The 27,490-nt window shown below is 37.1% G+C and overlaps 1 protein-coding gene across 5 annotated transcripts in view; it reads right to left on the bottom strand.

Moving 5' to 3' along the window:
• Positions 1 to 27,490, bottom strand: part of LOC306856090 (splicing factor, suppressor of white-apricot homolog) — a 103,344-nt gene that overhangs the window by 36,496 nt on the left and 39,358 nt on the right. For all 5 annotated transcript variants that reach the window (XM_079395101.1, XM_079395100.1, XM_079395103.1 and 2 more), the window contains exons 11-13: positions 8,419 to 8,503; positions 7,839 to 8,078; positions 2,342 to 2,526 (exon numbers count right to left, since the gene is read on the bottom strand). In XM_079395101.1, coding sequence (XP_079251227.1) covers positions 2,342 to 2,526; positions 7,839 to 8,078; positions 8,419 to 8,503 — 510 coding nt within the window. The remainder of the gene's footprint in view (positions 1 to 2,341; positions 2,527 to 7,838; positions 8,079 to 8,418; positions 8,504 to 27,490) is intronic.

Below are 27,490 nucleotides of genomic sequence, written 5' to 3'. Positions count from 1 at the left end.
AAAAATGAGACTAAGATGCCTCAACAAAAGCCTGATTTTAATCATAATTAAAAATTTTACAAAATAAAAATGACATTTTAAGTAGTTTTAATTCCTGATTAGACTGCAAAAAACCTACATAGATTCAAACAGCAAAAAAAAAAAAAAAAAAAGATTTTAATCATTCAAAAATATCGTGTTTTTTTCCACGATATTCCAAATATCGTACGTTTTTAGCGCATATCACTTTTTTTGCGTCTTGCCTGGGTAGCCAAACTATCTTTGTTTCTTTCCTGAGGGTGAATGACAGAACCGATGTAAGCTATTGGAAGGTGCAGCTTAAATCAGGCCTTAGAGTAAAGTAAAGTAATAAGTTGGAAACTAAATAAGGCGTCCCGCACAAGTAATTGAGGGTCCAAGAATAAGAAGCAGAAGGGACATTCATAATGGATTAGTTGGTTAGGAATGTACGAGTAGTGTTGTGTATATGTGAGCGAGAGACTCAGGTAAAAGCCCAGAGGAAGCAGTCCTGTATCCACCAGCTGCTTCTTCTGATTTCATGCTTCATTGGCCTCATTAATGTGGAGCTGAACCGCACGCCTGTGGAGACAAACGGCGAGATTGGTCTTCGCCACTCTCCTACTCCTAGTCTCTCTCACTTTTCCTAATGGCGTCTCTCACGCTTCTGCCTTTCTCGTTCTCCCTCCGTGGACACCATGGAGCAAACTTTCTGGAGGAGAAACTGTGTTTGCAGCCTGCGGAGAAGATCAGGGGAAATATGAGCTGCACTCAGCCAGCGCTGGCCATTATAGCAAGAGTTGGAGGAAGATCGTGGTTACGATCTCAAAAACACCTACTGAGAGACCACTCTAAGCAGACACTGTACACAATATTTAGCCATAGAGAAAGACCGAAATCCTTTAAAAACCCAACTAACTCTGGAATGGGTGTCTCTACAAACTTTCAAGATCCAAAAAAGTACCATAACAGAGATCCATATGACTTGTGTGACTTTAAGAAGTAATTCTTCAGAATATCTTTTTGTGTTCCAAAGAAAAAGGAAAGTCATACCAGTTGAGTAAATGACGAAAATTTATTATTTTAGGTGAACTTTAAATTCATAAACTTGCAAAGTGAGGTATGTCTGACCACAGTATGTGCTTCAGTTTAACGTTTGTCTGCAAGATTTTCTTGTCATATGTTTGAAAGAACTCTTATGCTCATCAAAGCTGCGTTTATTTAATCAAAAATACAGTTAAAGTAATATTATGAAATATTATTACAAGTTAAAATACCAATTTACATTTTTTTCAGGATTTATAAATTAATTCAGAAATTAAAATAAATGCAATGAATAAATTAATACTTTTATTCAGCATTTTATTCCATTAAAAGAACAGCATTTCATGGAATAAAATGCTGAATAAAAGTATTAATTTATTAATTGCATTTATTTTAATTTCTGAATTAATTTATTTAAAAAAAAAAACCTTACTGTCCCCAAACGGTAGTGTACATAACTGGTGAAGTAAAAGAGGAGATTCTGATACATTCAGTCGAAGCTTCGATGGATTTAGAAGTAATCAGGGCTGCTTCAATGGCTAAACGCTGACACAAGATAAACAAACCCAAATAAACTCACAAGTACAAACTGCCGTTTTTCCTGGGAGACACCAGCTTTGTCAGCACAACTAATTAGGAACAACTCCTCTTGCAAGTCCATAAAAATACAACAGGGATAGAATTAACAGCGTCTATAAGTTCTCATTTCATCTCATCCAGTCTGTCAGCACGCAAAGTCACATTTGACCCCCAGAGATTGCTGAAAAAACGGTTGTCAGGAATCATTTTGCAGTAATGAGCATTTCCCCAAGATTCTTGATGGATCGATAAACTATGTTGCTTATTCTTACAGGAGGACTTCACTAAACAAACCACAAGGAAATCAGAGCAGCGTTATCGAGTAGGAATCCTGACGTGATGCTGACCGATGAAATAAAAACACCAAAATCTACACCCGTAACGGCACTGAGCATGATTCTGAACCGCACAGCAAAAACTGAGTATTTTTTGTCAGGGTGAGCGTATCAAGCAATGCAATGAAAGCCAAAACGAAGAGTGGGCGGCTCTTTGCAAGCGTAAGCACTATAGTAACAAGAAACTGTTCATTTAAACGTCAAAGTTCAATGTTAATATGGCGGATAAAATATATAATGCGCATCTGATCGTATTTCAAATTCAGTTCCTACTAGTACTAGGAATTCAGAGAAAGCCTAGGTGAATGTGGTGGTAGACGGACAATGCTGGAAAACGCACACACACACACACACACACACACACACACACGTACACACAAACAAACCTCGGACGCAGCAGCGGTTTCCGCAGTACGCCGGACCTCAGCCTCTGGCCCTCGCAGAGTCTGCAGGAAGAGGGCTGCTTTCCTCTTGCGCTCAGCCTGAAGCTGCCTCTCTTTGGACTCTTTGGAGGCCTGGGCCAGTTTCTCTCTCGCTGCGGCTGCTAACCGGTCCTCCAGCTTCTGTTTGGCTGGAAGAGATAAGGGAAGAAAGGTCAGATACACACACATTGGTCCTGATACACACCATATGCTCTGACAACTAAAAGCATGGGAGCTTGTGTGCATAAGTGCATTGTGTTTCTGCTGCTAAGCAAATGTAAAACATTTCTAGATGAGTCTACTCATGACTTACCTGGTTTTGTAAGCCAGCGTGCCTCATAAAAACTGCATGGAGCTTAAAAAGCTACAAGATTACAATGCGTTGCATCTACCACGATAGAATTATGCTTTCTGACATTAACTCTCTGCTTAGGTGTTAAATGCTGCCTGGCTGCGGATTGTATAACGGTCAATGGTGTCTCAGTTTAGGCTATGTACTCATGTATAATTTTTCAGATTTTGTTCATGGGAACAGTAATAACAAGGAAAACGGGGGGAAAAAACAAGTCATTATATTATGCAAGAAGAAGAAGAGGGCCCTGTCAGTGTCCGCACTAAAAATAGGCCCCCTGCCACAGACAATCACATATAACTCGGGAACAAACACAACTGGAGAGAGAACAGAGGCTTCTCCTTCGATATGTCACTGCGAGTGAGATAATACTGTGTAACAGTGACAAAGAAAGAGGAGTTGGGAAAGAAACTTTTTGAGATGTCCCTCAATCAGCAAAGCTCCTTCCCACAAGTATTTCAACAGTCACAAGTTATTTGCACTGCCTTGAAACAAAAGCGATCTTGAAGCCTTGCTGTCCTGTTACAATTTAACCTAATCCTCTGTTAGTGCACGGCATTGTGTCCTCGCCATAATGAGAGAGCTCAGAGACAAACCGCAATGAAAATTCTAAAAAGAAGAGCTAATTCAAATTATGAAATTCTATTAAATAATTAAATAATACAATACAACAATTGTAGTTTATAAATAATGGTACTAAAAAACAATGACTCACTGAACAACACTCATACACTTTTATAAGACAGACAGACAGACAGACAGACAGACAGACAGACAGACAGACAGACGTTACACTGAAGAAGGAAATTCATACAGGTGAGTAAATAATGACTGTTCATCTATTCTATTCCACAAGGTTTTACATAAAATGCCCCCAAAACAAAATAAATAAATAAAAGATGAGCCATTTTAACATAGTTGTTACAAGATTTCGATTGGCTTAAAATGCATTGAAGTTGCAAACAAAGTCACATGTAATTCATTTGTTTTTATATTATTGATCATTTTTGTCTTTTCAAAGCGCCTGTGCGAATCCCTAGAAAAAGGACTGCAATGACGTTATACATGTGTGACAAGCCTTTTCAATGCAACCCACAGCACTTAACAGCTGTAATTTGCTTGTGGCATTTCTAAAAGCAATGACTAGTAATTTCCAGCAAATTTCCCCTTCTCTGGCATAATTTCTCATATGTACACTTCAGAAGTCAATTTGCAATTGAGGCAGCAAATAACATTTTGACAAAATCCAATAAGTTTATCTTTTGAGGTTTAATTTTGAAACTACAATGGAAGTATGAGCACATAGATGGACACATGAGCGTTTGCTGAATGGTGTATCTGTGATTCTTTAACAGCTCATCAATACAGATTATGTTCCTCCGGATGGGTCGATAGTCATGCAGTCCAAGCTAGTTTGCCATTGAGTGAGGCCTTCTTTGCTGCAGTGCCATTTATTTCACTTCCTCATGCAGTAAACTTCCTCTGGGCATCTGGTCTTATTACTGTAATTACCCATGCGTTCCAGAAGCATTATTGCTCAGTGCTCGGCCACAGTGTCTGCCCTGTGCAGTCCAGTGTCAGTGATGCCATTTAAATAAATTCTTTTTTAATGGGGAACAAGAAAACCAATGCAAAGTCTGCATGTTATAATGAAAGGTGCATCTCTTGTTAAATGAATAGTTCACCCAAAGCGAACATCTGTCATCATTTCCTCTCCCTCGTGCCGTTCCAAGACTTTCTGTCTTCCATGGAAAATGAAATATTGAACAATATCCTGGCGCAACCCTTTTCCATTTAATGAAAGTAAATGAGGACTGGAGCTGTCAAGCTCAAACATTCAAAAAAAAAAAAGTTCCATAAAAGTAATCCATACAGTATCTGTATACATATGCACTTAGTCTTCCCCCTAGCTGACAATGATTTTACGCAATGTCAAATCAGAGAAATCAAACGTGATGTTGTACATCTAAAAACTGTCATATTTTAATAGATGCTGACGGCAAAAGGCAAGATTTTAGATGAATGAGTCTCACAAAATTAGACCATCATATTAAATAATAACGTCAGATGTGATTTTCAGTCATTTTGAAGATGGATCCCTACTGACCTTCATTATATTGAAATTCATTTTACATATATCCTTTACTGTTACAAGAAAGAAAGTCACTCATATGATTTTGGAATGCTATGAGAGTGAATAAAGGATGCAGAGCTTCATTTTTGGATGAAATATCCAAAATATACTAATTAATTATTATAGCAAAAACATGATATATACACTACAATTCAAAAGTTTAGGGATGGTATGTTTTTTTTTTCTTAAGAAATTAATATTGATATTTTGTTTTTAATATTGACATATTTAATAAATTATATTTTTTTATCAGTGTCTTTAAAAGGGTAAAATTTTAAAAACAATTTTCTGGTCCCCATGACTTCCATAATTTTTTTTCTCCATACTATGGAAGTCAATGGAGACATTCTTCATAATATCTTTCTTTGTGTTTAACGAACTCACACAGGGTTGGAACAAATTGAGGGTGAGTGAATTTTCCTTTTAACTGATAAAAGTATCAGCAAAGACTTTACAAAAACAAACAAAAAAAAAACTATTACATAAAAATGGTTCTTTTAAACTTTCCATTCATCAAAAAATTATAGAAAAAAATTAACAGTTTCCAAACAATTTGAGCAGCACAACTCTTTTCAAAACTGGTAATAATAAGAAATGTTTCTTGAGCAGTAAAATCAGCATTTTAGATTGTAATGGCTGATGAAAATTCAGATTTGTCATTACAGGAATAAAAAGTAAACATAAAAATCTTAAAATAGCTAATAGTGTTTTTTGATCAAATAAATGCAGACTCGTTTCAAAAATCTTACTGACCCCAAACGCTTGAATGGTAGCGTAGTTGAACTGAAAATTAAATGTTTTTATGCAAAAACACATTTACAATCTCTCATGCACATCTGCAGATCTCATTTCCAGTGTAGACGTCGTCGGTATCTTTGATTGAGGTGTCCTTCTCGTTTTTATCTGTGTGAAACACTCCCGCTTAATTACAAGGGACAGTTACTGCCGCTGTTGAGCGTGGTCCATATGGACAGATCTATTACATTAGATCCCTGGCCCTCGCCGGAGTAATTTAATGTGCTGCCAGTCATCGTGATGTGACAGCGATCAGATCAGCTCACTATTTTAAGTCTCTGAGGGTCAAAAGAACAATGAAGAACTAGAAGTGCAGCAAAATCCGGTAACTCTTGGCCTAATGCGATCATGATAAACTACAGTTTGTTTCTCAATATTTCTTATCTTGTTACAGTAAAAGTCTGGCTTCTAAGCTTCTGGCCAGTGAGAAATTACATTTGGGCTGCAACAATTACGGTGAGGGAAATCAGCATGAGTTATTTCTGTAATAATCCACAAACTGACTCATCTCTTCTGTTTGAACTGTTTTTTCAGAACATTTACAAAAGAACAGCCTTGAAAACAGCAGACAAGGAATTATTTCAATTATGAAACACTTACGAAACTTAACTTCTGAACTCTACAGACAGGGATTCAAGGCTAAAACATGCAAATACGCTTGGCATTTAAAAAGATGGACAATGGTCCAGAAAAGAGTCTAGTGGTTTTAAAGGGACGGTTCAAAAATGAACAACTGATTTAATATTTTTCCAACCCCCTTTGACTTCTTCATTTTGAGAACTACTCTGGCAACACTTTTTCAAAAATGAAAGTGAGCAGAGACTTTGAAACTCAAAAATATTCAAAAGAGCGCCATCAAATTTAAATAGTCCTTCCTTCTTTCCTTACTTATTCTTTCCTGCCTTATTCATTTTTATGCTTCCTTTTTTCCTGCCCTTTGTTCATTCTTCATTTTTCCCCTCGTCCTGGCCTTAATTTCATCCAAATACCTTCCATTCTTCTTCTTTCGTTCTACCTGTTCCTTGTCCTTCCATTTCTATTCCCATCCCATTCTTCCTTCACTTTTTCCCTCTTCCCCTCTTACTATTTTTCGTTCTTTTTCTCCATACCTTCTTCCTGTTCTTTGTTACTTGATCCATCCTTTCTTTTTCATAACCACCATTCCTTTATTCATATTCTTTCTATATTCCCTCTAACCTTTCTTCCCTCTTACTTCCTGACTTACTTTTCCTTCTTCCCATCTTTCTTGTCTCAATTTCCCTTCCTCTCTTCCTGTGCTACATTCTCTTTCATCCTACCTTTTTTCTTCTTCCTGTTCTTAGTTATTTCTTCCTGCCAATCTTTCTTCTTTCCTCCTTCCTGTTTTTTTCCCTTCTTCCTGGCCTTCATTTCTCCTTTATTTCCATTCCTCCTATTTTCCATTCTTCATCCATTCTTCCTTCCTATCTCCCTCCTGTTCTGTTTCTTCATCCTTCCATCCTTCATTTCTGTTTCTTTGCATTCTTCATATCTTCCATTTCTCTTTCTTTCTTCATTCTTTCTTTTCTTCAACCTTCCTTTCCTCTTTGTTCATTCCTTTTTCCTACGTTCCTTTCCTCTTCCTGTTATTTATTCTTCTTTCCTTCTTCCTGTATTTCATTTCTCCTTTCTTCTATTCTTCTCATCTTCCTTTATTCATTTCTTCTCTTATGTCCGTCCTAACTACTGTACCTTCCTTTTTCCTGTTCTTTGTTCATCCCCCTTTCCTTCCTTCTGCAGATTTAAATCTAGGTTAATTTGTCATTTAAAGCTACTATGACTTCAGACTTTAGCACACAATTCCACAGAGATTCACTAAAACAAATGGTGCTATATAGCACTAAAATTGGTTCTTTGGCTTGTAATCATAGGGGAACCACTTTTGGTGCTGTATAGCACCAAATCTTGGTGCTTCAGTGGTTCTTCACCGGTTCTTTGGCATGACTGAGGTGCTATATAGCACTGTTACCATATACAGAACCTGTTAAGCTCCTGTATGGTTCTTCAGCGGTTCTTTGGGCTGATTAAGGTGCTATATAGCACCACTGCCGTACAAAGAACCTGTTAAGCCCCTTTAAAGGTTTTTTACGAGCCAAAGAAGGATCAACATGCGGGTGAGTAAATGCTGACAGAATGCTTAATTTAAAAAGATTCTGATGTACCTTGTTTGGCCTCTAGCTCTTCCTGGGACAGTACCGGTTTCTTCTCCTCAGCCAATGGAGGCTGAGGTGGCTCTCTGGTGGCTGCTTCGACCAATCCCATAGCCAACTCCACTCCCTCTTGCACCTCCCCCTTCATCCCATCCTCATCCGAGTCGTCATCCAGTCGCACACGGTTCTTCTCCAGAGGCAGAAGGTCATTTTCTTTTGACTTTATAGCAAAGCAGATGGGCGCAAATGAGGCTGGGAAGTGGACAACAAAAGACACGCTTTTATTTAGTAACTGTTGTTAACCTTCCTCACTTAGCACAATTTTGCTGCATAAGTACTGTCATTATGGTCAAAGGTGTGATTATTACAGTCAAGCCCAAACAGCTCATCTGTATTTACATCAGCAGAGACACAGGGGTTAGCGTGCCATTTTTGAACCCTAAGTGAAACAGCTTGAGCACAACAACAGCAATTAACAGATGGAGAGACATGGGATGGTGCATGAGGACATTCTGAAATGTCAGTATGGCTGACAAGGATGTTCTGAGGTCAGGAGGTGGGGGCTCCATCATGGAGCTCAGAGCTGTCTTACTTTTAATGAGCTTGCCCTCGTTCTGTTGCTTGTCAGAAGAGCAGTTCGCTGTGCTGTCCCCCCCACTGCTGTAAAGCAGCGAATCCTGTGAGGCCAGGACGGCAGGAACAGAGATAGAGAGAGGGAAGAGAGACACAAAAAGTTACTTTACTTTGCAGACACAGGTTATGGATGAAAATCCTGAGCTCTCAGTTTTCAGACAAAGGCTCTCTCAAGATCTTGACAGTATTTTAAAGGACTTTCTTTGTACCGAATATGTGGTTATTCTGAGCCAGTAATTCCTCTATACTGTTCACAGGTGAAGAAGAGGAGGCACAGAGGGAAATGGAAGGAATTCAGGCTACAGGAAGAGCCTGAGAGAGAATCCATCTCATCCTTTAAGGGCCACATGTGTAATATTTTGATGTTTAAGTTCTTTCTATGTGCTCTTTCTTTCTTTTTCTTCGTTCTCTTTCCTTACTGCTTTCTTTCATCTTTACTTTCTTCCTGCTTGTTTACTCTTCCTTTCTAGTTTCTTCACCTTACTTTCTTCCTGCCTTCTTTCCTTTTTTCTTTTCTCCCTTTTTCTTTTTTCCTTCCTGCTGTCATCCTCTTCTGTTCCTCCTTCCTTCCTTCCTTCCATTTTACCTTCCTTTCTTCCATGTTCCCTTCCTTCCTTCTTCCTTCCATTTTACATAACTTTGTTCCTTCTTTCCATTTTACATTCCTTCCTTCAATTTTACCTTCCTTTCTTCCATTTTGCGTTCATTCTTTCCTTCGTTCCTTCTTTCCATTTCAAATTCCTTCCTTCCTTCCATTTTACCTTCCTTTCTTCAATTTTACATTCCTTCCTTCGTTCCATCCTTCAATTTTACATTCCTATCCTTCTTTTGTTCCATTTTTCCATTTTCCATTCCTTCCTTCTATCCATTGAAAATTCCTTCCTTCCTTACTTTCTATTCTTCCTTCATTCCATTTTCCCTTCCTTCCTAAAATCTATACTACAGGAAAGAAAAAAAAAAAAAAAAAAAAACTTTCCACTCTCTGATTAATGTGTAGAAACATTGTATGTAAGTTTTGTTTGGAAACAATAATTATTTTTGCAATTATGTTTTATGCCACAGAAATTACTTCATCTTTAAACAAAGAAAAACAAAAAGTGCATTTCCGACTTGCTATATGAGCTTTGGTCTGAGCTCTATTAAGATGAGATGCAGGGTTTGAGTATCACTCAGTGAGCTACACTGATGGACGAGTATAATCTCAGGGATGATCTGCAGTGGAGAACATCACAAAAAGATCCTTCACGGTCATGCAGCGTGAGAGCAATGCAGACCTCATGCTCATTTATCAACCATCTGCCTGCAGATTGCATGCTCAAAAATGTCTGACTCCACCTCAATGCATGTGGAAGACTGGACTCCATACTGTGGGGTGGTGAAAATCTTATTAATGAGCTACAGTGTTTTCACACTAATGAGATGTTGTTTTCCTAATACTGACCCAAATCTTTGTGTTTTATTCGTTTGTTTGAGTCAGCGGAAGTGTACAAATGAATATTCTACACTGCTGTACGCTAATGGGCATAGCCACTAATAATAAAGAGAATCACACACGCTGTGATAATCCTGCATAACCTCACTGCCGGGTTTTTATGTAACAAGAAAAAAAATTACAGAGTGAGAGGACGAAAGAGAGAGATTCTGAAAGTTTAGTGTCACTAATGGAAGTTTTCAATATTTTACAGCTCTATTAAAGAAGTGTCTGTAGATTCTCACTGTAGCCCTGGGTAAGATGAAAGGTCAGGAGGACATTAAACCCAGTTAGAAATTTCTCGCCCAAAGATGAAAGACAAGATGAAGGAATTAAAGTGGGAGATTGGATCTGTGACCAGACACTTTATAAAAAAATGGGAAGAGTCACTGCGGAGAGATTGAATGTTTCAGTGTAGCCTGTACTCCAACCTAGTGTTGAGAATTAAGAACTGGTTTTCATTCAGATTTGATAAGTTTTATTCAGATTCAGCTTTTTTTTTTTTTTTTAAATAACAGAAGTAGAAAATGAAGAATGGAGCCAATTTTTTAATTAGCAAAAATGGAAAAAATAAAAAACAGGTTATTCCATTCTGATTTAAATATAAATATATATTTAAAATCAGAATCAGAACCTTACAATTCCCATCACTAATCCTACATAAAGAAGAAAACTGCTGTGAATTCCAAGTTCTCTCCCGAGCGGTCCATTTGTTTCCACCTGTTTGCTCTGCTTTAAAAATGAGAACTTCAGTGAGCTTTGGTTCTTAGAGAATCCTTCATTAAAAGACCTCTGCTGTCCACATACATCATTGAATTAATATCAAATGAACATTAATAACAAATCAAGGGTTGTTCTAAAGTCTCCCCCTGTGAGCGACATTACTTCTTCAGCCTTGGGTTTCCTTAAACACATTCTCCCCTGTAGAGATGGTGCCATACAGAATGTCTTCATTCTCTCATATAAAGGCGGTAATCCCATAATCCGGTTTATGGGTAAAATCAGCAGAAGAAACGCATGCTGATGGACCATGGCATGTGGAAGTAGCTCTATAAAAGCAAAACACGGATGAGCAATGTGACTATGGGAGAGTTAGCATGCTGTAATTTTAGAGTATGATGGTAGGTGTCACTCATGAAGGCATACGAAGAGATGTTATGCCATGGGAATTATGATTCTGCCATCATCTCTAAGAAAATAATGATCTGCCCATTATCAAATACATTCTTTAGTGATCTGGTTAAATCAGACTACTCACTAACTAAATTGCTCACTTCACACAATGTACATTTCAGAATATTTTCACATTTCTGAGTTCACATTTCAGCCCTATTCCCTTGATGCCAAAGATTTCTTTTCACATTGTATTAATTGGTTCCGAACATAGACTGTAAAAAAAGATGGACGACGCGTCTCCGCTTCCTTCCACTATAGAAAAGTGAAGCAAATACATCTCAGTATGGCTTCTGCTATCTTGAGTAAATGACGTCATTTGGAGCCAGAGTCTGCGCAGTAGAGATTTGTTTGGAGCCAGAGTCTGCGCGGTAGAGATTCGTTTGGATCCAGAGTCTGCGCGGTAGAGATTTGTTTGGAGCCAGAGTCTGCGCAGTAGAGATTTGTTTGGAGCCAGAGTCTGCGCGGTAGAGATTCGTTTGGATCCAGAGTCTGCGCGGTAGAGATTTGTTTGGAGCCAGAGTCTGCGCGGTAGAGATTCGTTTGGATCCAGAGTCTGCGCGGTAGAGATTTGTTTGGAGCCAGAGTCTGCGCAGTAGAGATTTGTTTGGAGCCAGAGTCTGCGCGGTAGAGATTCGTTTGGATCCAGAGTCTGCGCGGTAGAGATTTGTTTGGAGCCAGAGTCTGCGCGGTAGAGATTTGTTTGGAGCCAGAGTCTGCGCGGTAGAGATTCGTTTGGATCCAGAGTCTGCGCGGTAGAGATTTGTTTGGAGCCAGAGTCTGCGCGGTAGAGATTCGTTTGGATCCAGAGTCTGCGCGGTAGAGATTTGTTTGGAGCCAGAGTCTGCGCGGTAGAGATTCGTTTGGATCCAGAGTCTGCGCGGTAGAGATTTGTTTGGAGCCAGAGTCTGCGCAGTAGAGATTTGTTTGGAGCCAGAGTCTGCGCAGTAGAGATTCGTTTGGAGCCAGAGTCTGCGCAGTAGAGATTTGTTTGGAGCCAGAGTCTGCGCAGTAGAGATTCGTTTGGAGCCAGAGTCTGCGCAGTAGAGATTCGTTTGGAGCCAGAGTCTGCGCAGTAGAGATTTGTTTGGAGCCAGAGTCTGCGCAGTAGAGATTTGTTTGGAGCCAGAGTCTGCGCAGTAGAGATTCGTTTGGAGCCAGAGTCTGCGCAGTAGTGTCGTGAGGTGGAGCCGCGGTATAAAACTCCCGCAGACCCAATCAACCATAACGACACGCCCCGTTTTTATAGCATCAAATTACTAGCTAAAATCAAACTGATCACAAAAACGAATAATTGAACATATATCAGCGTGATAACAACTACCTTAAATGACCAAAACCATATTTCGGAAAATTGTATTGGAAGTGTAATTATTTTTTTTTATTTTGACTGAAGTCCCATTCGTTTACATGGAGAGGGCGGGGTTTATGACCTGTACTGCAGCCAGCCACCAGGGGACGATCAAAGAGCCCGCAGCTTCACTTTTAAGGATGAGTGAGACGCACCCGGTTCTGAACAGTGGCAAAGTTGCGTCATTAACACAGTTCAAACATGAAGAGCAACAGCTGTTTAGCTCTGTAGCTAGGTAACAAATGTGTAGAGAAGGAATCAAAAATAGTTTTTTTTTTAACTCATGTTTTTGTCCATTTGGTGCAGTACTGAAACCTACATGTGCTACGCTTAAGCAAAAGTCTGAACAAAAAGCAGCTGAAGGATGGCACATGTGTTTTTATAATCTTAAAATAAATTCGTTAAACAACAGGAAAGGTTAACAAGGGGAAAATATTTTTACATAGTGATAAACAAACTAAATAGTCTAGGAGTCTTTTAGTTTATTTTCTTATTACTGCAGTAAAAGAAAGAAGGTGAAGCTTTAAAAAAAAATGGGCATAAAAAGTTAATTATTTATTACATAAGTAAAAAACGCTGGTTAAAACCTTTCGGTCACATTAGGTTACATGCTGCCATTTGAAACACCATCAACTGCAAGAAAATGTTGATAAAGGTTTGCGCAACAGTATTGTTGTAGCTCATCTTATTTGAAGATGCTTCAACATTTCAACTGACTGCATAACATTTCAGTTTCAGCTGAAAAGTCCTCCCAAACATGATACAATTATGTGTTAAAACCTGTCACGTTGTAAGAAATTTACATTTACAAAATCAAATGTTTGTGATCCGTATTACATGCTTATTGCATCTGTCTTGCAGCAAAGACGCAAAGAACGTTAGCTGTTCACCTAAGGCTTTTTCTGCAGAGACAAGCAGCAACAGGATAGGTTTGGTGCTGTGGGACCGATGCCCGGCAAGTCCGGTCATCATCAGTAAATCATCAATATCAGTTCACTTGGGCAAATTAAACCAGAATGTTCTCCAAATCGAATCCCAGACTCTTCCTTAGTGAGGTTCCTCACATCCTAACTCAAACCAAACTGAACTTTGATGTCAAACAGACTGAATACTCTAGCGTATCTTATACTGAAAGTACAATGTTCATAAAACAGACTTTCTTCTGAGCAGTGGCAAAACCACTTTCGTAACAACATGTAAGGATTCTCTAAAAGTTCAGGTGGCAGAAAGCACAGAAAGTGACAACAAAAACAGTTTTTAGACAACAAAAGTAGGTTTCTTATTCCAGAAAGTCAGAAGTAAAACAAAAGTGCATTCCACAACAAATCAAAAATACTTGCTTTAAAGAAACTGGTGACGTATTTAGTGATGCTGCCCCCGTTCTCTTAATTATTGAGGAGTGAGGGATAAGAGAGGGAAGGAAAAGGGAGAAAGAAAGATAATATACATCGCTTAACTTGTATATGAAAAAACAAACACAAAAAAAAAACACGTCTACAGGCATGCAATTATAGCTGAAGTATATGAGGCAAGGCATTTACAGCAGATTTCAATGGAGCAAAGCATTCACAATGGACATCTATGAGGCAAGGCATTTACAATAGCCGTGTTTCCACTGTCAGGCCAAAACTGGGCGTGCTAGTGCGTGCCAGGGCCAGTCGCACGTTTCCACTGTCACTTCCGGGGCTTGATCATGCCTTGTCAGTGTTTTGGCCTGATGAAAACCTTGGGCCGAAGGGGGCCAGCTGGGGCTAGAGGAGTGGTTATGAACAAATGCGGAGTTTCTCCGCATCTGGAGAGCATCAGCGCTGCGGATAATTTCATATAATTAACAGTTATAACACCAGCATTAAAGCCTTTTAAAATAATTTTAGCTCAAAACTCACTTTCAGACAGCAGCGAGTGTTTGAAATAACTTCTGTTTGAGATCTAATGTGGATTATGATCACCATACAAGGCAGAAATATTTATAAGCGATGCAAAAGACTATGCACGCCATTAACGTTGCCATAGTAAACATTTTAAATAAGTTAGGACAGCTTGAAGAAATCAGACGTCAGCTTCGCATTCTCTATCACAATCATGTAACGTTAACGTTATTTATTTAGTAACATACAGGTGCATCTCAATAAATTAGAATGTCATGGAAAAGTTCATTTATTTCAGTAATTCAACTGAAATTGTGAAACTCGTGTATTAAATAAATTCAATGCACACAGACTGAAGTAGTTTAAGTCTTTGGTTCTTTTAATTGTGATGATTTAGGCTCACATTTAACAAAAACCCACCGATCTCAACAAATTAGAATACTTCATAAGACCAATAAAAAAAACATTTTTAGTGAATTGTTGGTCTTCTGGAAAGTATGTTCATTTACTGTATATGTACTCAATACTTGGTAGGGGCTCCTTTTGCTTTAATTACTGCCTCAATTCGGCGTGGCATGGAGGCAATCAGCCTGTGGCACTGCTCAGGTGTAATGGAAGCCCAGGTTGCTTTGATAGCGGCCTTCAGGTCATCTGCATTGTTGGGTCTGGTGTCTCTCATCTTCCTCTTGATTCTCTATGGGGTTCAGGTCAGGCGAGTTTGCTGGCCAATCAAGCACAGTAACACCATGGTCATTGAACCAGCTTTTGGTACCTTTGGCAGTGTGGGCAGGTGCCAAGTCCTGCTGGAAAATGAAATCAGCATCTCCATAAAGCTTGTCAGCAGAAGGAAGCATGAAGTGCTCTAAAATTTCCTGGTAGATGGCTGCGTTGACTGTGGACTTCAGAAAACACAGTGGACCAACACCAGCAGATGACATGGCAGCCCAAATCATCACTGACTGTGGAAACTTCACACTGGACTTCAAGCAACATGGATTCTGTGCCTCTCTACTCTTCCTCCAGACTCTGGGACCTTGATTTCCAAATGAAATGCAAAATTTACTTTAATCTGAAAAGAGGACTTTGGACCACTGAGCAACAGTCCAGTTCTTTTTCTCCACAGCCCAGGTAAGACGCTTCTGACGTTGTCTCTGGTTCAGAAGTGGCTTGGTAGCCCTTTTCCTGAAGATGTCTGAGCGTGGTGACTCTTGCACTGACTCCAGCTTCAGTCCACTCCTTGTGAAGCTCTCCCAAGTGTTTGAATCAGCTTTGCTTGACAGTATTCTCAAGCTTGCAGTCATCCGTGTTGCTTGCGCACCTTTTCCTACCCAAATTCTTCCTTCTAGTCAACTTTGCATTTAATATGCTTTGATACAGCACTCTGTAAACAGCCACACCTTTCAGTAATGACCCTCTGTGATTTACCCTCTTTGTGGAGGGCATCAATGTTCGTCTTCTGGATCATTGCCAAGTCAGCAGTCTTCTCCATTACTGTGGTTTCAAAGAACAAGAGATTCCCGGAATTTATACTGTAGGGATGGTCATTAATTGAAACTCAAATGTAAATATTCTAATGTTTTGAGATACTGATTTTTGACTTTCATGAGCTGTAAGCTCTAATCATCAAAATTAAAACAAAAAAACTTTTGAAATGTTTTACTTTACATGCAATGAATCTAAAATATATGAAAGGTTCACTTTTTGAAATAACTTACAAGAAAAAATGAACTTTTTCACGACATTCTAATTTATTGAGATGCACCTGTATTTTATCTCGTCTCGTCTAATAGTCTAACTTGTCACGCCTAACATCTCTTATCTCGTTTAGTCACGTCTATGCTCTGCGTATGTCAAAAAGATATAATAATGTTTTTTGTTCGGGAGCTCCCTCTGCTACTCAGGTTGTATTTTTGCTGGAAAAAAAATATAGAAATGATCATTGTTTTTAAATGTGATGAATACTGTGACTACAAATAAACAGTAACAGCCTGAATAAGTAGGGTATGTGTCCATTAAAACATCCTTTTAGTGGTAGGACTACTGTTGTAGGCGGAAGGTCAAGACAAAGACTAGATATGCACAGATAATATTAGCACTCTCACTACTGATGTTAACACGTATAGAGTTTGGTAGATAAACTTTAGAAACAACTACAACATAACAGTGACTTGCATTACTGTACTGCTAAAGCATGGCATCAGCTAAAGCATGGCAACACTTCTAAAAAATGAAAATGAATAAACAAAAACAAAATGTTACAATAAGGTTCCATTGGTAAATCTGTTAACATTAGAAAATTAATTGCATATAAGGAAACTAGAAACAAACTACTTTTATAGCATTTGTTAACCGATATTAATTTCTAATATCTAATCATTATAATTATTTCAACAATAACCACAGAGACACTGTACTGTACTCATACTGTAAGAATGTAATCATGAAGGTTTAGATTAAACACAGTGGATCATTTTCTTTACAATTAGAACAGACATAATAAAGGAGGTTATGGAGTGCAAAATGCTAGATTGACAGAGATTCTAATTACAGATACAATCTATAATTGATGAAGCAGACGCTCAAAGACAAAGACTCAGCTCATAGGCTTAAAACAGAGTTTGGGGTTTGCAAATATGCCTGCTTAATCACCACAGAAGTGAACCGGAAGAGCTGCTGTTTGTTCTTGCACCGCCGCTAATGGCCTGCCAGTTGCAGTAATTACAGACTGTGCTTTTAAAGTAGGTACGAGAGAATACAGGAGTCTTGGGACTTGACAGAAAGCAGATACCCTGGCACCTCAGTTGGTCCTTAAGTGAACTATGCAAGACGTGAGACAGTACAAGATGAAAAGCAAACATGTTGCAAGAGAGTGTGAGGAGAGACAAAGAAAAATGAAAGAAGAATCTTAAGAATCACGTGACACTGAAGACTGCAGTAATGTCGGCTGAAAATTCAGCTTTTACATCAAAGGAAAAATTATATTATAAAATAAGTTCAATCAGAAAATCAATCAGTTATTTTGCCTTTTAAATATATTTCATAACATTATTGTTTTCCTTACAATTTTTTTTTTATTAAAATAAATGCAGCCTTGCATAAGATACTTTATTCAAAAACGTGAAATTTACCATGGCATTCCAAACTTGATTCCAAACTTTTGAATGCCAGTGTACAAAAACACGATATTTGGTCAAATAACCAAAAAATCTGACATCTATGGTTCAATTCAACTCTTTACCTCAAATCATTCAAATATATGGTACTCTTGAGGCTAGTCCAGATAATCCACTTATAGACCAGCAATAGACCAGAATAAGCCTTTTCCAATAAGCTAATTGACTACTTTACATTAAAAAAAATGCTTTCTTTCCTACAAAAGAATCACATCCTTTTCTATACCCACTATGTTGAGCATAGCAATTTATGATTACATTTTCTACAAGTGGTCAGTATCCTCCTCCACATACACATGTAGTCTATATTCAAAACCCTGTGGATTTCATTCACTTTTTCAAGCATTGCAAGTCACCAGAAACCAAAGGGAAGCTGCAGCCTTGGATGTACATAAAAAGAGAGAGGGACACATGATCAAAAATGGTTTAACTGAGGTAAAAGTGCCCTAGAGAGGGCTGTAAAGTGGCACACTGCTAGAAATGTGCAGACAGCCTATAAGCGCCACTGTCATAGCTGAGATACTGGTGCTCGAAGGCATTTCTCAAAGTCACTGAAAAGTGTAGCGCACATCCATCTGCCAAAGTAAAGCAGGAAGAGATTATTGCAGCCCTCTATTTTTTTTTTTAACTGCCTCAAGGTAACACCACTAATCATCGAAAAATATTCATTATTCTTTTGATTAAACAAAACACAAGTGTAATTAAAAATATATATATAATAATAATAATAATAATTAACAATTTTCAGAATAATATTTGGAAAATATTACATGTACGGAGGGCATGTCTTTCACTTCCTACTGCCCTCAAAAACCACAACAAAGATAATTCCTCTCTTTCACTTTTCATGTTTTTAAAGCAGTCTGTTGGATATGAAAGGGAATGCAGAAACCATGCCAGAGGGTAAAAAATAAACACTTCTAAAAACGAAAGCTTTAATTTACTTCAATTTAAGAAAAAAAAAAACATGAAATATTGGCAGATGCAAAAACTTGAAAAAAGAGAGCAGATATGATTTTTTTAATTATTAAAAAAAACAAACGTCACATTTATTAAAAAATATCAAAGATTATATGTAAGGGATAACGCCATTCATTATCGCAAATTAAACCTCAAAAGAATGATCTGGATCCCAATGCAAAGTGGAGCGGCTTTGGAAGACCTTGAAGGGGTTTACTTTGCAATAATGACCAAACGACAGTTCATTATTATGTTGCTTAGATGGCTGCTTTTAAATAAATAATAAAACCAAATAAATAAATAAAAAGGACATGAAATATTGATCTAAATTGAAATTATTTTAACATAAAAAGAATGCACTGTGCTACAAGAGAGATGAAACTAGCTATCTAGGAAATTGGCTGCCAGGGACAACATTCACATATCTAGTTCAGTAGCCATTATACAAATATATCAGCAGGATACTGCGATCAGCCAATATGAATCAAGTATTCTAGAGAGCCATGTAGCCAAGCAGAGGATATGCTCTATTGCATTCTAGAAGAAAGCTCTGTGCAGTTTAAAAATCCTTCTAATGTATAAAAATATGGAGGATCGTTCTTGGATGGAGGATCGTTCTTGATCAAATTTTTAATAACATGTTATAATGTTTGTGAGGAAATGGGTATATATACAGTCATGGCCAAAAATATCGGCACCCTTGCTAAATATGATCAAAGGCGGCTGTGAAAATTAATCTGCATTGTTAATCCTTTTGATCTTTTATTTAAAAAATTCACAAAAATCTAACCTTTCATTGGATAATAAGAATTTAAAATGGGGGGGAAATATCATTATGAAATAAATGTTTTTCTCTAATACACATTGGCCACAATTAACGGCACCCTTTTATTCAATACTTTTTGAAACCTCCATTTGCCAGTTTAACAGCTCTAAATTTTCTCCTATAATGCCTGATGAGGTTAGAGAACACCTGACAACAGATCAGAGACCATTCCTTCATCCAGAATCCCTCCAGACCCTTTAGATTCCATGTTGGTGGTGCTTCTCTTCAGTTCACCTCACTCATTTTCTATAAGGTTCAGGTCAGAGGACTGGAATGGCCATAGCAGAAGCTTGGTTTTGTGCTCAGTGACCCATTTTTGTGTTGTTTTTGAGGTTTGTGTTTGGATTATTGTCCGGTTGGAAGATCCAAACATGGCCCATTATAAGATTTCTAACAGAGTCAGTCACTTATTGATTTTTTATCTGTTGGTATTTGATAGAATCCATGATGCCATGTGTCTAAACAAGATGTCCAGGACCTCCTGCGGAAATATAGGCCCACAATATAAAAAAATACAGCAATATATTTCATTGTACACATGGGTACTTTTTATCCCTGTGTTCACCAAACCCATCTTGAGTGTTTAGCTCAAAAAGCTCATTGTTTAGTTTCATCTGACCATAGAAGCCAGTCCCATTTGAAGTTCCAGTCGTGTCTGATAACTGAATATGCTGGAGTTTGTTTTTGGATGAGCGAGGAGAATTTTTCTTGAAACCCTCCCGAACAACATGTCATGATGTAGGTGCTGTTTGACAATATATTTTTTAAAGGTTTTCTGACCCAGAGACTCAACTATTTACTGCAATTCTCCAGCTGTGGTCCTTGGAGAGTCTTTAGCCACTCAAACTCTCCTTCTAATATAGATACACGATATAGACACACGTCCTCTTCCAGGCAGATTAATAACATTTTATATTGATTGGAAATTCTTAATTATTGCCCTGATTGTGGAAATGGGAATTTTCACAGCTCTAGCTCTTTTGTTAAAGCCACTTCACTAATTTGTGAAGCTCAATTATCTTTTGCTGCATATCAGATATATATTCTTTGGTTTTTCTCATTGTGACGGATGTTTAAGGGAATTTGGGCTTTGTTTTCCCTCCTATTTATATTTATGTGAAACAGGAAGCCATGGCTGGATAATTTCATGTTTATAATCACCCTGGAGTGCAAAATTGTGAATATGAATGAGAATATACACAGATATTTTACTCAGAATTTCTAGGGGTGCCAATAATTGTGGCCAATGTGTATTAGAGAAAAACATTTATTTCATAATGATATTTCCCCCATTTTAATTTCATATTATCCAATGAAAGGTTAGATTTTTGTGATTTTTTTTAAATACAAGATCAAAAGAATTAAAAATGCAGATTAATTTGCAGCCTTATTTGATCATATTTACCAAGGGTGCTGATATTTTTGGCCATGACTGTATAGTTGTTGGTGGTACAGACACGTACGACAAATGAAATGTGCAATAAAAAGAAAGAAAAGAAAAAAAAAAACATCAAATGAAAAGCTCAGTTACACAGAGGTATGGAATGGCAGAGAAATGTTTCCACTTTTCATTAAAAGCAGCTAAAAGGCCGACTATTTCATTTAAACATGAGTGCGTGCCAAAACCTCAGAGCTGGAAACGTCAGCAGTGCAGCATTTATGTCTTATGGAGAAGCTGAAAAGCTGCAGCACAAAAACAATATTGATTATTTATGAAGTTGAGGGACCAGCCAAAAGCCTTCATTATTACACAAGAACATATTAACAAGGACCTCACCAAATCAAGCAAAAATATACTCCCCATTCAGGTTTCTAGAATGCCAAACAAGAACAAAACTTAATCGATAACTTGGAGGATCTTTAGCAGTTTTATAGTAAAAAGATTGAAAAAGCAAATTATTAGACCATTAATGAGAGCACAGAAATAACAACATTATGCTATCATCTGACATAATCTTTGATAAACACATTAAGTGCCATACTAGACTTGTTTTATTGGAACTGATATAAAACAACCTTGTCTGAAAAAGGTCTGATAAGGAGAAATAAAACAGGGCAATGGGCTCCGGAACAACCATTACCATGTTTAAAAAGACCTTATTAAACATAAGTACAAGTTCTTCAAAGAGAACACTTCAAGAACTGATGATGGCTAAAGCAGACAGTTTTTAATACGGGACTGGGTAGCAATTACAAGAATCGTGACTTTAAGAACCTGCCAGCTTTAATGTCAAACTCCTCACCTGACCTTAAAAATAATTCAAAGCACTTGAACCATCCAGGACAATACATTTTCCTCTAAAAGTCAAGCCACAGCAGTCCCAGAGAGTCTCTTGACACAATTCTGCCTTGTAAAAGCTTTTTACAGCACAAGTTCCCTCACATATTTCCAAAAAAATAAAATACTAAGGGGCAAAATACATTAAATGTGGTTAAATATAGCTGACTTAAAGCCGTCAGACGTTGCTGAGATGGAGAAATCTGAATCAAATGTCACTCGCTTTGAAGAGGATTCCAGAACATCAAGTTTAAATGCTGGCTGAGACCGACAAATTTACAGGGATGCTGAACTTTGCGAATCAAGCCAAACGTTCTCGGTGGATCCTGAATAAGTGAGGAACAAAGGAATGCAATGCAAAAAAACATTCGTGTTCAGATATTAGATCGTGTTTCTTCTGCGCAGGCCTTTGGGATATTCTGCCCTTATTATTAATTTGAAACAACTTTTATTCACCCAGACGCAGAAAAAGGGCTTTCATGCACTTGGTGGGACACTGGTTTTAATGAGGCAGCAGGTGTTAGTGAAATATGACTATCCACATAAACTTCCATCGCTTAGTATGCTCAAAGAACTAGGTTGTGGGATGATGTCCTTGAGGTATGCGCACAAGTTACAAGAATAAATTGATTTTCACAGGCTTGGGGCTTCCTCTGTCCTTCCCCTGAACCTCCGGATTTCTATCCTGACCATGCAAATAAAAATCCTCCAAAATGAAAAAGCACTGAAGTGTGCATGAATGCAGATGCACTTGAAACTTGCTTCATCTGACAGTGCTTAGACATGGTTCAGTTTTTCTATCAGTTCACTTATTCACTCTAATGATGTGATAAAACGGGCAATTTAAGATGATATTACACAAAATACACATGCAGGAAAAGCATAATTTAAAAAGTTTTTGCGATGCCAGCCTTGAACTGAAAAAATTTACTGGCCATGAAACGGTATTTTGCATAATCTTGTATTTTGCATAAAATAAACTACAGCCTTAAGCCACATACATATAAAATGGGGAGAAAAAAAAAAAAATTCTTAACTTTTTTTTAATAAATCTTTAAAGAAAAGTGCAGTACTCTCAGCATTATTTGTTTGCATTTGCCACTTGATTTGATACTTTGCTTGGTCTTATGTACCGGTAATGATATTCAGATATTTTAAGAGTGATTTAAAGGGTCAGTTAAATCTAAAAATTTTATTTACTCACCCTAAAGATGTTACAAACAGAATGTGAAGAAAACTGGGGTTCAATCAATATTAAACCTTGATTACTTTAACTGCAAAAGACATTTAAAACAATAAATAAAAATAAAATAAATACCTTCCTTTGTGTTCGATGAAAGAAACAAAGTCATAGACATTTGTTAGGAACATAGGGTGAGTAAATGATGACAAAACATTTTTGGGTGAACTACTCCTTTAAGCTTCCAAGAGAGTCCAAATACTTCTAGGGACCACTGTATATAACTTGATCGCTCTTTTAGACGATGCTTAGCAGGAGTCCAAAAATGAGCTCAAGGGATCTCCAAAACTCTCTACCCAGTTAATTTGGGGAATGCATGTCGAATTTTGTGCATCCAAAGCAAAGCCAAAGCTTTAAGAAGTTGGGAAGCATTCAGCTTATCCGGCGGCTGGAATGATTGTCAGTTGGAAGTACAAATAAGAGTGGAAGACATTCAAAATGAATAAACAACAAAAAATTGCACAGCTTATAATACAAAAAGTTCTGAACAAGCGAGGAAATTAGCTAGAGACAGCCCAGCTCTGTCTCTGGAGACAATATTACTGGCAAGGCAAGCAAATAACATAAGATCCTGCTGTGAGCACAGCATTGTTGCGTTGATTGCAACAATGGAACATTTCGTCTAATTTTCCCACTCAAACACTTTCCTTCCTCTTTTTCCTCAATTTTCTAAGCTCTAATTTCCTTTCATTCCTTATTAGTTCCAAGCTCCATATTTAGACAGATGTAGGCAGAAGATCTAACATCTCTTCTCACACAGTGATGATAGTACAGTCTTAAAAATAGGTTCTTTATTGGCATCTACGGTTCCACAAAAACCTTTAACATCCATGGAACCTTTCCAGTCCCCAAAAAGTTCTTTAGATTTTTAATATGTTCTTCACACTAAGAAAAATAGTTTCAAGCAAAAATGGTTCTTTTATGGCATAAAATGTGTATATTCCTATTTCATATTTTTCTTTCTGAAACTACATGTAAAACAACCCATGCAGGTAAATATATCTGACCATAAAATAACCCCCCTCTAAAAATTGGTTTGAAGTAGGGGGTGTGAGATATTGTCGAAAAAAGATATCTTGGGCGAATTTTTTTATGATAAAAATTAAACAATTTTGAGTGTGTTCTGCAGGTACCTTGGCTGGTTTAGGCCTGTGAAATATAAATATATATGACAGTAATACCATCAGAAGGTGTCAGCAAGGCCCTGTCTTAATGAGTGATTCACTGAATCATTCATTCAAATGATTAGTTCAAAGTGAGTGACACACAGTTAAAACAACAATTATGAAATTATTGTAGACCATAAATATCACACATTCCTAATTTGAAGTTCAATACTGTTTAAAATGTAATTAATTACATATGCCTGATTAATTAATCATCAGGCTTGAATTGTGAAAAATGAATTTAAATATAGATCAGGGGGCATGATTAATTGCTTACATTTTTTTTTAAACATGTTACTTTTTAAATAATTAAATCACACTAAATTAACACATTCAACTGATATCCAAGAACATTAAAGATATAAATGAGTGAACTGACCAAACCAGAAACTCTACCCTCAAAAACACACTGAGGTATCAAAGAGCCAGAGTTTGCAGGGATGACTACGCCATGGCAACCGGAAAAGGAATCAATATCATCTGAGCTCCCAAAGTCTCTTCTTAGCCCTGGATGAAAGCAGTGCAGCGCACACAAAACCGCATATCAGAGCCTGATCCTCACATTTCTGACCTAAACACACACCGACAGAGGCACACAGCCAAAGCTTGCAGCCGGCGGTCTCATTAAGGAAAGGAGGATCTTCAGACAAACTGTTGATCATAATCACACATTGTAGAAAAACAGCAGTTACAGACTCAACTCAATGTATGTAAACTTGCGCAAGTGACATTTCACACTGTGATTGGCTGCTTTTTGTAACTTTTTTTTCGTTACCTAATATATGCAAGTACGTCTTCAGTTCCATCCACTTTTTCCTATTTCATTATGTCATGCTTCATCTAACTGTTTCTGAACATGTAACCCTGTTATGTATGTGCACCCAGAGAATTTAGGGTACAGTGAATATTAATTAGATTATGCAGAAGTTGCTTGGCAACCTTCCATGAGCGTCCAGTCAAGTAACTTAATAAATATTCATTGATTAGCACACTTAATGTCTTCCTAATAGCCAGTCAGGTAATTCCCCTAGGCAAGCATAATTAATATTCAGTAGCACATATTACTGTTATGGTCTTTACATTTATCCATTTGGCAGATGCTTTTATCTAATGCGGCTTGGATTACATTAGTTCATGCATTCCCTGGGAATCCAGCCCATGACCTCAGTGTTGCTAGCGCCATGCTCTATAGTTTGATTTACAGGCTAAATGTGCTCCTTTAAAATAAAGCAACATTACTACACCTGAAAACAGTCAGATTATGGAAACTCTGAATTTAGATCACTTCAGCGTTGAACTGCACGAATGCAATATCAATTTAAAGATGAGAATGGGTCCATTAGCATAAGATTGATTTACGGAGATCACAGGTCAACGATCACTTAAAGCATGTACGTGTTCTACCATACAGATATTATTATGAATCCCACCTCCTTTCTACTATAAACATAATGTCAGTCTATCACTTGCTTACAAAATTTGTATTAGCTAGTGCCATGCGTGGGAGAGATTCAGAAAGGCCACTCTGAGCACTTACAGGCAGATGTATCCATAAAAACCCTCTTATTCTAATTCAATTCACTGGAACGTTCCTTATATTCAATAATGCACAGCTGCACAGTTAGTCGATCTTGCCTCTCAATCCATTAAGGATGGCCAGTGAGTTAATAAGCAGTAATGACAGGGAAAACAACAAGTAGTTTTAGCATAATGTATTTACAGCGTCACACACACCATTAGAGGCAGAATATACTTGACAACAAATAAAGTAAAAAAAATAAATAAAAAAAATCAAGATGGGAATTAACAGCGCTAATTATTCCTGTTCTTGACATCTTTTTCAAGTCAACATGACTAATTGACTGGTAAATATATCAAGATGTCATTTTCTGGCAGTCAGCGGTCAAGACTGGCATCATTTGCTGTTCACAGTCTGAGACCAGTCGCTAATAAACTAGGATTACACACAGCGATGTTAAAGCTGAAGTGTGCAATTGGCTTTACCAAATGGGTTTCCAAAAATAATCTGGTAAATAATTTTCTACTAGTCAAAAAACAAACAATTCTGCCCCAAACTAATACCACTGGCTGAGTGAACAATTTAGCAGGTTGCACATTAAATAATTACATACTTCAGTTTGACTGATTAATCAATGATTTATTCATCAGTGTTAATTGAATTGATTAAGCTTATCAAGTTTTACTGAAGAAAGAGACTTATTTTTTGTGAACTTAATTGGTAACACTTTATTTTGAGGTGTCCTTGTTACACGTTACATGTACTTACTATTACAATAACAATTAATTATGCATAATTACATGCAAGCAACCCTAAGCCGAACCCTAACCCTAACCATATAGAAAGTGCATGTAGTTAATTAATATTACTCAGTACTTAAAAGTATAATTATACTGTAACAAGAACACCTTAAAATAGTGCAATCACATAATTACCAATGATAATAAAATCAGTATTAAATAAACATTTTTCATAACACAAACACGCTGTCTGAAAACATTACACGAGGAAAATACTAATAAATTCTTTAACATTTTTATTCAAATTCTAGTGATAAATTGACAACTAATTATTAATTATCATCAACTAATCATTAATTAGTAAAATTCCTGAAAATCCCAATACAGGTAGAGGAAATAATTACAATATCTAATATCCCTTTTACTGATATCACTTTTTCTTTACAGATTAATCAATGATTGATTCAATGTTAATAATTGAATACTAATATTATTAGAATTAATAATTAAGATTATACGAAACATAAAAAGTTGACTAATGAAAATTCTTAAATTCTATTCAATTAAACTGATTCAGCAAACATTAACTGATGAGAAGCACCCTATTTCATATCTGCTGAAAACAGCTGCCAAATCTCTCTCTATAGTATATCAGTGTTAAACTAAAGCAAGGATCAGCATAAACTACTTCTGTATCGACTGCACAACACCTCTACTGTTTACTAATTGCCCTTATATTACACTCTTTACACTGTCCTGAATTGCCTTATTGAATTACCATTACACTGAATGACATTACTGTATTGTATTGCACTATTTCTACATTACTAAAGACGACCATAAGGCACTAATCTGCCTACTGCACTGACTTATAATTTGTCTACATTAAGCTAGGTTTTTTTTCTTGAAAAAATATATTTTAGGCTTTGCATCTGTATTACAATTGTTTTATCCTACCGGTACACAAGAAACCATCAGTCACAGAAGTTAAAACACTACATTTCTCTCAAAATCCGTATACTGAATTTTGAATACGGATGATTTTGAATATTTCTACTGATGCAAGTCATGCAGCAATGTCAAATCAAGGCTCTCTCACTGAAAATGTGCGATATTAATGAAATATACAGGGGTGAATCAGTAATGCAGAATCCGCAGAAGTGGCCTTGGAGAAGTATTAAAAACATGATTATTTAAGTTGGTAAAAATCAATTTCTCAAACCAAATGAGCAGTTAATGAGATGCTAGATATGCCATATTGTTTTA

The sequence above is a fragment of the Barbus barbus genome, assembly GCF_936440315.1.
Source record: "Barbus barbus genome assembly, chromosome: 36".
Taxonomy (NCBI): Eukaryota; Metazoa; Chordata; class Actinopteri; order Cypriniformes; family Cyprinidae; genus Barbus; species Barbus barbus.
The sequence above is the reverse complement of the archived record's forward strand: the minus strand, read 5'-3'. Positions and strand labels throughout refer to the sequence as shown.